General features: G+C 38.7%; 2 protein-coding genes across 4 annotated transcripts in view; both read left to right on the top strand.

Annotated features, from left to right (window-relative positions):
* Positions 1-12,229, top strand: part of NCK1 (NCK adaptor protein 1) — an 80,749-nt gene that overhangs the window by 11,767 nt on the left and 56,753 nt on the right. The gene's annotated exons all lie outside the window — the stretch shown is intronic.
* On the top strand, positions 37-479 carry LOC110147842 (thioredoxin domain-containing protein 17; the record flags this gene model as incomplete). The annotated part of the gene is made up of 1 exon (XM_070466700.1): positions 37-479. A coding segment is annotated over one exon (252 nt), but the record flags the coding sequence as incomplete, so codon positions are not given.

The raw sequence follows: 12,229 nt of genomic DNA, 5'->3' as shown, positions 1-12,229 counted from the left end.
TGAGAGATCCTCTGAGTACTCAAGGAAAATGAATGAAAAAAGTGCCCCGACTGCGTGCAGGCTGAACCAGTCGTACGAGAGGGGCTGAAGCATGTTGGTGAAGGATGTGTGTTCATCTACTGCCAAGTAGGAGAAAAACCTTATTGGAAAGATCCAAATAATGACTTCAGGAAAAACCTGAAATTAACTGCAGTGCCTACACTACTTAGGTATGGAACACCTCAAAAACTGGTAGAATCTGAGTGTCTTCAGGCCAACCTTGTGGAGATGTTGTTTTCTGAAGATTAAGATTTGCTGATGGCAAATTGTGTCTATTTCCAAATTTGCTCTACTATTAAAAGAAACTGTATGTCTTCTTTGAATTCATGTTAACAATAAGTAAATTAATCAAGGATGATGTAAAAGAAATTGGTATATATCTAAATATTAGAGCACTATTAAAATGCTCCTGAACCCTCAAAAAAAAGAAAAAAGATAAATGTACTTGGAATCAGTGTCTAGTCAGGAAAATGAAGACCATACTACTTACAACAGAATTTTATAATACAAAGAATTGTTTAGCCATACATAATGGGTTAAGTTGTATCCCTGCAAAATGATATTTGAAGTCCAACCTACAGTACCTCAGAATGTGTCCTTACTTGAAAAGAGGCTTCAGAGGTAATCAAGTAAGAAGGTAAGGTCATAGAGTGTCTTTTAAGCAAGTATGACTGGTGTTGGATTTTTTTTTTTTCTTGGATGTAGACTATTTTTAAAGTTTTTACTGGATTTGTTACAATATTGCTTCTGTTTCGTGTTTTGGATTTTTGGCTGCAAAGCATGTGGAATCTTGGTTCCCTGACCATGGATTGAAGCAGCACCCCTACACAGAAAGGCAAAGTCTCAACCGCTGGACTACCACGGAAGTCCCAACTGGTGTTCTTTAAAAACAGTTGGGAAATTTAGACATAAATCTGGACACAGGTATGCATAGAGGGAAGATGGCTTACAAGCCAAGGAATGCCTGCCTTGTAGAAGCTAGGAGAGAGTCCTAAAACAGATAATTCTTAGTACGTTCAGACAGAGCATGGCCAATACTTTGAGTTTAGACTTGTGGCCTCTACAACTGTGAGAAGGATTTCTGTTGGAAGCCAGTCTAGTTTGTGTTACTTTGTTACAGCAGCCCTCAGAAACTAATAGACTAGGTAATTAAGAGGGCTGAAAAGGCAATAAGGGAACTTTCAGATACCACAAAGATAATTAACTGTAGGAAGTAATTTCTAGCCTGCCCTTAGGTTTGGGAGAACAGAGAGATTGGAATTATAAGAAATATTGAAGAGTGGCCCTGAGGCACTGGAACTCAAACTTCTAAGAAATTGCTGTGTGATCAGGAAGTAAAAATATTTTAGGAGACTTGAGGTTGATCTGGAAATGGCAGGAGAAACATAAAACTTGTTAACCGAAACCAGTTGCTGATAACAGAATAATTGCTATTGCCAGAGTTAAGGTTGACGGTTGATAGTGAGCTGAAGGAGTATCTCCCTATTTCCTCCTTCAGTCTTCCAGTGTCTTGCTAGTGTTCCCTTGGGCAGAGTCTTAACAGGAAGCCAGCTAGCGAAGAAATGTGGTTTGCAGGGTTCCAGCCCCTACAGAGCAGACTAGTGAAGAGTAGGTTTGAACTCTGGGACAATAGCTTACTAACCAACAGACAGTGAAGTATGTTATTGTGAAAGTTTGGCATACATGGGCCAAAGAATATCTGTAAACTTCCAGAGGGGGGAGAAATGGGTCTCTCAACTTCAGAGATTGAGTATTCTCAACTGCAACCTCTCAAGTCAGAAGACAGTGAGCAGTGCCCTCAAATTCTGGAGGAAAATTATTTCCAAGCTAGAATTCTTTACCCAGCCAAATTATTGCACACAAGTATAGAATGTAGACGTATTAAGTCATGCAAGGTTTCCAAATATTTCTCTCACTAATGAAATTGTATGATTTGCTCCACCCACCAAAAGGAAGGAGTAAACGTCAATGAGAGAAGAAGGTGAGCAATATAGAAGCAGGAAATAAAATTCTAAAGGGACACGTGGGATCCTTAAGGTGATAAAGAGAATTCCCTTAATGCTAACTGATTGCTAAGTGAAAGAGCAGTGAGTCTGGATTTGAATGGGTGAGAAGGCCCTTGTAGTTTTATGACGATGAAACTGTTAGAATACCTTGTGTCTGTATCTCTTAATTTAGGCAGTCGGCAAAGAGTTTGAAGTTGATTTAGTGATATCTTTTGCTTACTTAGTTGAAGCCTAAGAGCTTCATTTTAAGAGCTGGAGTTTAGAGCTCCATTCTGAAATTACTTTTCTTGTACTGACCCTTAGTTTAATCGTGTCGTGTGATTATACATAGTATTGGTATGTGGTTGATTCACAAATTTATGTCTATGCAAGACCTCTGCTCCAAGGTCCAGAGTCATAGATTATATCCATTATCTATTACTTTGTAAATGCCACTCCAAAACTGAGTGGTTTAAAACAATGATCATTTTATTTTGTTCATAGGTCCATGTTTAGGCAGGACTTGGGTAGAGATGGCTTGTCTCTGTTCCGTGAGATATCATCTAAAGGTGGCTTATTCATGTTGCTGACAAGTTCATAATAGTTGATTGGGAGTTCTGTGGCTGGCTATGGGTTGGGGACCTTGTTTCCTCTCCTATTACCTAGGGCTGTTTTGGCTTCATCATAGCGTGGTGGCTGGGCTCCAGGAACAGGCATTTTTAGAGTGTCCAGCAGAAGCTCTGACAGTTTTTATTATGACAGCCTTGGAAGTCATGTAGCTTCACTTCTGCATAGTAATAAGTGTACCAGTGTTCAAGGCTAGGGAAAGTGACTGTCTCCTCCTCCCTCCCCCCCATTAAGAGGCAGTGTCTAAATCATAGAGAATCATGCAGTATTGAAGATACTGTTTCAACCATCTTTGGAAAATACAGTATGCCACATATATCAAACTGTTTCCTTGCTATTGCCACTTGTATATCTTAGAGATTTTGAACTTAAAACAATTAAAATGAATTCTTGATTTCTTACTCTTATTTTTTTTTTCCATTTATTTTTATTAGTTGGAGGCTAATTACTTTACATCATTACAGTAGTTTTTGTCATACATTGAAATGAATTAGCCATGGATTTACATGTATTCCCCATCCCGGTCCCCCCTCCCACCTCCCTCTCCACCCGATCCCTCTGGGTCTTCCCAGTGCACCAGGCCCGAGCACTTGTCTCATGCATCCAACCTGGGCTGGTGATCTGTTTCACCGTAGATAATATACATGTTTCGATGCTGTTCTCTTGAAACATCCCACCCTCGCCTTCTCCCAGAGTCCACAAGTCTGTTCTATACATCTGAGTCTCTTTTTCTGTTTTGCATATAGGGTTATCGTTAACCATCTTTCTAAAGTCCATATATATGTGTTAGTATACTGTAATGGTCTTTATCTTTCTGGCTTACTTCACTCTGTATAATGGGCTCCAGTTTCATCCATCTCATTAGAACTGATTCAAATGAATTCTTTTTAATGGCTGAGTAATATTCCATGGTGTATATGTACCACAGCTTCCTCATCCATTCGTCTGCTGATGGGCATCTGGGTTGCTTCCATGTCCTGGCTATTATAAACAGTGCTGCGATGAATATTGGGGTGCACGTGTCTCTTTCAGATCTGGTTTCCTCAGTGTGTATGCCCAGGAGTGGGATAGCTGGGTCATATGGCAGACTTAAACTTAAATTTCTTACTCTTAAACAGATTTCTTACTCTTAAACTGCACCCTTTCCCTTCTTTCCTCCATTAGTCCATTCCTGTCTTTCTCATTTCATTAAATGGTATTGCCATTCACCCAGTAGCTTGCTTTCTGTACTTCCCTTACTCCTAATCCCTCCTGTCTCTTCGAACTCCAAATACATCTTGAATTCTTCTATTCTGTATCTACACAGTCACCAGAACATTAAAGTCCAGGCTACCAAGCCACCATCATCATTTCACTTGGACTCCTGTCAGTATTTATTTGAGATATGATTAACATTTTATTAGTTTCAGGTATGCCATGTAATGATTCATGTCTTTTAAAAAAATTGTGCTAAAATGTGCATAACAAAATTTACCTTTCTAACCAGTTTTAAGTGTATATAGTTCAGTATTGTTAAGTAAATTCACGTTGTGCAGCCAATCTCCAGAACTTTTCTGCATTGCAAAAACAAACCACTGCACTTACTAAACAACTTGCCATTCACTCATTCCCCCAATGTCTGGCACCACCATTCTCCTTTCTGGTTCTTTTTCTGTTTGTTTGCTCTCATGTAAGTGGAATTGCTGGCATTTTTTTTTTTTTTTAATGGCTGCATTATTTCACTTAGCATGGTCTTCATGTGCAAAATTTTCTTCCTTTTTAAGGCTGATAATACTCCATTGAATATATATACCACATATTGTTTATCCATCTGTTCATGGACACTTAGTTTGCTTCCACTTTCGGCTATTATAAATAATGAAGCTGTGAACATGAATGTACAAATGCCTGTTCAAGTCTCTTCAGAAATTGCTGGACCACATGATAATTCTCTGATTTTTTGAGAAACTGCAGTACTTTCTTATGAGGAACTATCATTCCTCCCTCCCTTCCTTCACTCCTTTCTTGATAGTAGCTATCCTAATGGATATGAGGTGATACCTCATTGTGGTTTTGATTGTTGTTTTCCTAATGATTCATGATGTTGAGCACCTTTTCATGTGCTTGTTGGTCATCTGTATATATTTAGTTGTTGTTGTTAACTCACTAAGTCCTGTCTGACTCTTTGCGACCCTACCCCATGCTCTGCAGAATGCCAGGCTCCTCTGTCCTTCACTATCTCCCTGAGTTTGTTCATATTCATGTCCATTGAGTCAGTGATGCTATTTAACCATCTCATCCTCTGTCTCTCCCTTCTTTTATCTTTAGAGAAATGTCTGTATAAGTATTGTATTTAAAATTTTTGTTGGTGAGTCTTAACTAGTCTAATGGACCAGTTTATATTTCTACTGTTTTATTTTTTCCTTTAACTAATTTTTTACCGGTAGTCAAAGAATGGTTTTTAAGATTTCTGTATTAATTGTGATATGCTAACAGCTCTATTAAGCAAAAAATCTTAAGTAGCTTAACATGATGGAAGTTTATATTACTTTCTCATGTCAGTCTACTGTGTATGTGTTTTGGAGGAGCTGTTACTAAATCATGCCTGACTCTCTTGCGACCCCATGGACTGTAGCCTGCCAGGCTCCTCTGTCCATGGGATTTCCCAGGCAAGAATACTGGAATGGGTTGCCATTTCCTTCTCCAAGGGATCTTCCCAACCAAAGACGCAAACCCACATTTCCTGCATTGGCAGGTGAATTCTCTACCACTGAGCTGCTAGGGCAGCCCCTGTGTGAATAGAGGAGGAGTGGGGCTACCTCTATGCAGTTAATTCAGAGGCGTAGGCTCCTCTATCTTTTTAAGTTATCACCGTCACATCACAATGTAGCTTTTGAGATGGTCTTGAAAAGGGAAGCAAGTATGGAGGAAGATTCTGGGATCTGCTCAGAAAGTGGCATATATCACTTTCACCCACATTTCATTGGTCAGAACTGAGTCTCATGACTCTGCCTAACTACCGAGGCCGCTGAGAAATGTTGTATAGCTGTTGTACTAATGAGAAAACATAGATATTCATGAGCAGTAGCTCTAGCAGTCTCTGTCACAGTGTGTATTAGATTAAAACTCCCCTGATTAAGGGCTTCCCAGGTGGCTCAGTGGTAAAGGATCCGCCTGCCAGTATAGGAAATGCAGGGTCAATCCCTGAGTCTGGAAGATCCCCTAGAGTAGAAAATGGCAACCCACTCCAGTATTCTTGCCTGGAAAATCCCATGGACAGAGGAGCCTGGCAGGCTGCAGTCCATGGGGTTGCAGAGTCAGACATAACTGAGTACAGCACAGCCCAGCCCCTGATTAAAACCCTTTAATAACTTATTACCCACAGAATAAAATTAGCCTATATCTGTTCCAACCTTATTTTGTACCACTTCCCCCTTATTATTCTCACGTTATATTAGAATAGGTCATTCTCCATAACATGCCAAACATTTTTCTTGCTGGAACCTGTGTGTTTTGCAGTTTCCTTTGCTTGCACTCTAAATATTTAGATAACTTCCTCATTTTCATCTTCATTATCAGCTTAAAATCCATTTCTAACTAAAATCCCAAACAAAAATAGCTCTCCTATTCTCTTATCTTTTAGGACAGCACTATGTTTATATCTGTACAGCATTTACCACAATCCTTAATTTTATTTGAAAAAAAAAAATTGTTTGCTTTAAGTAAAGCAAGAGATGTCTTTTTCACTTTTATACCCCTGCAATATCCAGCCAGTGCTTAGCACACACTCGTCATTCCGTCAGACTGAAATGGAGAGGTTGGAGTGAATTAATTATGACAAACACTTCTAATGGTAGTTTAGGTGAATTGCTGAGGGCTTGGATTTTAGTGGTGGCAGTGCCAATGGAACAGAAAGGGATGGACAAGAAAGGAAAAATGAATGCAAATTGCTGTGTGGCTAAAGTGGGGAGTCTCGGTAAAGGGAATGATAATGGTTTGTAATTTATAGATGAGTAAGGAGGACAGAGGAGCCTGGGGGGCTACAGCCCGTGAGGTGGCGAAAAGTTGGACATGACTCAGCACAGAGAGGATAGAAGAGTTGGCATTTTGGAGTTGATGATGGTTTGGGATTGGTACATGTTGAGTTTGACGTGGTAGCAAGACTTTCATGTAGAAATACTGAGGAACAGTGGCTTGGATTAGAGCACACCTGTGAAATTTTAGATCTGGGCATCAGTTGACTGAGGTGGTAAGATGAAGCCATGAAAATGGATGATCTACTGAGAGTGTATATACTAAAAAGAGCAAGGGAAAAAGAAAAAAAAAGAGAGACGCCAGATATGGAAATCAGGAGTAGGTAGAGAGGGAGGAGGAGAACCAACTTAATACAGGGTTAAGGAAGCCAAGGCATTTCAGGAAAGAAGGAAGTTTAACTTGACTGCTGCTAGTGTGGCTATTCCTTGTGATGGCAATATTAATGTCTGCTTCACAAAGTCACGGTGGGGATTATTAACATATTATATTAAAAGCATTTAGTGTACTTGCTCTTTTCCTTAAGTGCCCAGTAAACGTTTTGAAGTGAAATTCAATAAGACAATACAGTTAAGCATCAAGGAGACATTAAGTAGTTTGTAGAGGAAGAAAAGACTTCTCCGTTTACTGTAGAATCTTTTCTTTAGATGTACATTCTTTTTAAATGTTGTAGGTAACATTTATGAATTTATTTTGAAGTGTTTTTAGTAGGAATTTTCTGACCTGAAAGTATGCAGAATCATAGCAGTACAATGACAGTTCATCTGTTCATGCTTCTTAACCACATCCTTTTACTGACTCTTACTTCAGATGCATTTATGATGCAGGTGCTTCTTTGAAAGGCATTGTCCTTTAAACTGGGTTGAGATTAAATTCTTATTTAACATTGAAGTTAAATGAAGGTATATTTAAAATGGAAGCGTAGTTTAATATGTCAGATTTTATTAACTTCAAAGAGCACTTGACTTTTGGTAGTGGAACTTAGTTAGAGGTAGTGTGACGAAATTCCAGTTCCTTTTATGTAGCTGCCACAAGATTCTGTCTCCAGATAATCAAGTAAGAGACCCCACGAGGAAAGGTGTGGGAGCTTTCCTGCATTCATTTTCATTATTGTCTTTTTGTTAAGGGTTTTTTTTGGCAGGTTAACTGCCAACAGTTTGATTGCTCCATAGCTTGCCTGACCAGTTTCTCTTTTTTTCTTTTCTTATCTTCGCATGTATTATTATGAAAAAAAGTAAATTATTGTTGCCTTTTCATGATCAATAGCAATCTGTAAGTAAGAGTAGTAGTTTGGAATAAAGGGTAAGGAAAAAAGTCTGGGAGGTAAGGAAAGACGTATATAAAGTGTAGGAGGGGAAGAGAAAAGGTAGCTGAGAGGTAATTGGTGAATGGAGCTTCTAAAGGTTATCTTTTGCTTTGCCTCAGGTTTCAACTTGCAGTGAATTAGTAGTTGAAAATTGTGTTGCCAGTAGCATATAATTGATGACTTTTAGGTCATTTGCTACCTGGAATGGACATAATTTCCTTATAAAATTCAGATATAACTATCATTAAGTTAGGTGGAATAGGGCAGGAAAGGATGATTATGTAGCAGGCACTGTACTGTTTTATATATTACTTTGTTTAATCTTCACAACGGCTCTGTAAGATGTTATCAAAGCACAGAGTTTAAGTAACTTGCACATGGTCACACACTTAAGTGTCAGAGCTAGAATTCAAGCTGTGATGTCTCTGTTTTCCTGTAGTTCATCTTTTATTCATCCCTTTGCTTCATTTTACAGTCTCAGTCAGTCCCTGGGCCCTGTTGACATTTTAAAAAAAAGCTTACTGAGATATAGTTCCTATACATACAGTTCACCTATTTAAAGTGTACCAGTCTGAAATCAATCACAGAGAAATGAGAAAAAGATGATTACATAGAGACTTAACAATATGCTACTAAAAAACCAGTGGATCACCAATGAAATAAAAAAAATACCTTGAGATAAAGTGTCCAATTCAGTAGCTTTTAGTACTGTCACAGTTTTGCCGCCAGTACCACATAGAACATTTATACCACCCCTGAAAAGAAACCCCATTCCTGTTGTCACTGTCTGACCAACCGTACCCCCAGTTCTCCATTAATCTACTTCCTGTCTCTAGATTTGTTCATTCTGGGCATTTCATATAAATGGAATCATATAGTATGTGGTCTTTTGTGGCTGGCTTCTTCTCATAATGTTTTTAAGGTTCATCCATGTTATAACATGTATTTAGTACTTTGTTAATTCGTTAGTACTTTATTATTTTTATTACTGAATAATATTCCATTGTATGGATATACCAGATTTATCCTTTTTCATCAATTGATGGACATTTGGATTGTTTCTCCCTTTTGACTATTAGATAATACTGTTAGGAACATTCATGTATGAATTTTTTTTATTATGGTTAAAATATACATAACAGAATTTACCATTTTTAAGTATTGTTCTTTGGCTTTAAGTATATTCACAGTGTTGTGCAACCATCACTACCAGTTAGTTCTAGAACGTTTTCATCTTCCTCAATTGGAACTTGGTATCCATTAAACACTTAACTTCAACTTCTCATTCTCCCATTCCCCCTGCTCCTGGTAACCACCATACTTTGTCTCTCTGTATTTGACCTCGGAACCTTATTTACAGTTTCCTTTTGTGATTGGCTTATTTCACTTAACATAATGTCTTCACATTGTAGCACATCATTTTTTTTTTTTTTTTCATTTAATTAGTTGGAGGCTAATTACTTTACATCACTACAGTAGTTTTTGTCATACATTGAAATGAATTAGCCATGGATTTACATGTATTCCCCATCCCGGTCCCCCCTCCCACCTCCCTCTCCACCCGATCCCTCTGGGTCTTCCCAGTGCACCAGGCCCGAGCACTTGTCTCATGCATCCAACCTGGGCTGGTGATCTGTTTCACCCTAGATAATATACATGTTTCGATGCTGTTCTCTTGAAACATCCCACCCTCGCCTTCTCCCAGAGTCCACAAGTCTGTTCTATACATCTGAGTCTCTTTTTCTGTTTTGCATATAGGGTTATCGTTACCATCTTTCTAAATTCCATATATATGTGTTAGTATACTGTAATGGTCTTTATCTTTCTGGCTTACTTTGCTCTGTATAATGGGCTCCAGTTTCATCCATCTGATTAGAACTGATTCAAATGAATTCTTTTTAATGGCTGAGTAATATTCCATGGTGTATATGTACCACAGCTTCCTCATCCATTTGTCTGCTGATGGGCATCTAGGTTGCGTCCATGTCCTGGCTATTATAAACAGTGTAGCACATCATTTTTTAAGGCTGGTAATATTCCATTGATTGTATATATCATATTTTATTTACCCATTCATCTGTTGATGGACTCTGGTAGCTTCCACTTTTTGGTTATTGTGAATAGTTCTATGTGAAGATATTTGTACAAATATCTATTCAGGATTGTGATGTTATTTCTTTTGAGTGTATCCCAAGAAGTAGAGTTGTTTGATTATATTTTCAGTTTTTAAGGGACCCCAAACTTTTCTGCAGTGGCTGTACCATTTCACTTTCCCACCAATAATGCACAAGGGTTCTGAATTCTCCATGTCTTCACCAGTACTTGTTATTTTCTGTTTTTTGATAGGATTAGCATCCTAATGAGTGTGAGGTAGTGGTATCTCGTTCGGTCACTAAGTTACATGTGACTCTTTGTGACCCAATGGACTGCAGCACACTGGGCTTCCCTGTCCTTCACTATGTCCCAGAGTCTGTTGCCCCTTCTCCTCCTGCCCTTGGTCTTTCCCAGCTGAAGGGCTTTTCCAAAGAGTCAGCTCTTCGCATCAGGTGGCCAAAGTACTGGAGCTTCAGCTTCAGCATCAGACCTCCCAGTGAATATTCAGGGTTGACTTCCTTTAGGATTGATTGGTTGGATTTCCTTGCTGTCCACGTGATTCTGAAGAGTCTCCTCCAGCCCCACAGCTCAAAAGCATCAATTCTTCGGCACTCAGCCGCCTTTATGGTCCAACTCTCACATCCGTACATGCTGCTGGGAAACCATAGCTTTTACTATATGGACCTTTGTTGGCAAGGTGATGTCTGTGCTTTTTAATATGCTGTCTAGGTTTGTCATAGCTTTTCTTTCAAGGAGCAAGCATCTTTTAATTTCATGGCTGCAGTCACTGTCTGCAGTGGTTTTCGAACCGAAGAAAATAGTATCTGCCACTGTTTTTTCCCCCATTTATTTGCCATCAAGTGATGGGACCTGATGCTATGATCTTAGTTTTTTGAATGTTGAGTTTTAAGCCAGTGGCATATTTTATTTGATTTGCATTTTCCTAATGATTAGTGATGTTGAGCTTCTTTTCTTGTGCTTGTTGGCATTTGTATATATTCTTTAGAGAAGGTTCTATTCAGATTCTTTGCACATTTTTAAATTGGGTTGGGATTTCTTGTTATTCACCTGTAAGAGTTCTTTGTATATTCTGGATGTCAATTCCTGATCAGATATGTGACTTCCAGATATTATCTCCCATGCCAGGATGGATTCCTTTGATGCTCAAAGAATTTAATTTTGTTAAAGTCCAGTTTGTCGACTTTTTCTTGTGTTGCCTGTGATTTAGGTGTTAGATCCAAGAAATTGTTGCCATGTTGTTGAAGCTTTCATCCTGTTTTCTTCTAAGGGCTTTATGGTTTTAGTTCTTCCATTTAGGTCTTTGATCCATTTTGGGTTCTTTTGTTTTGTGTATATGGTGTAAGGTAAGGCTTCAGCTTCATTGTATAAATTTTATGTGAATATAGATTGGTGCTTGTAACTAGGAATGGAATTCTTGGGTTATATGCTAACTATGTTTAGCTTTTGGAGGAGCTGTCAAAACTATTTTCCAAAGTGGCAATGTATAAGGGTTCTAGTTTCTCCATGGCTTCTTGAATTCGCACTGCATTACCTTCTGACTGGCTTGTTTCAATATTTTCTAGTCTGGCCTCTTTAGTATAATTTCTCAGTTCTGCCTATCTACTGTCCCCTTTCACCAATCCATAATGTTGTTTGTTGTATCATAAAAGTTTCAAACTGAAAGGAATTATAGAGAATCAGGGAAGTCAAATCATTCATTTATAGGTGATAAAACAGAGAAATTAAGAAATTTGAGTCCACGTTATACAGTGGTAATCTCGACACTTGACACCGTCCTTTATGCATAGTTTTTGTTTCCCTTTTCTGTGTCTAAAACTCTCTACCTGACTGACTGCCTTAACCAGGTCTCTTCCTCAGCCCCCCTGCTAGAACAGTCTAAAAGCAGAGTTGCATGTAGGTCATGTATTTGGCAGATGATCTTAGGGAACAAGAGCAAAGGACCAAGGTGAAATAAAAGGAAAGGTGATATAAGTGTGTGTTATTGAATTACTAAGCGCTGTGACAATTAGGACTCAATCCCAGTGGGAGCTTCTGAGGATCTTGATGCTTCTCAGTTTGTCGATTCAGGGATGGTCAGGAGTGAACTGTATCACACCCTCTGTCCTTGTTCTCCACCAGTAGACAGTTGCCTCAGTGGGGAGTAGAT

Source organism: Odocoileus virginianus, chromosome 4, assembly GCF_023699985.2.
Source record: "Odocoileus virginianus isolate 20LAN1187 ecotype Illinois chromosome 4, Ovbor_1.2, whole genome shotgun sequence".
In the NCBI taxonomy this organism is placed as follows: Eukaryota; Metazoa; Chordata; class Mammalia; order Artiodactyla; family Cervidae; genus Odocoileus; species Odocoileus virginianus.
The sequence above is the reverse complement of the archived record's forward strand: the minus strand, read 5'-3'. Positions and strand labels throughout refer to the sequence as shown.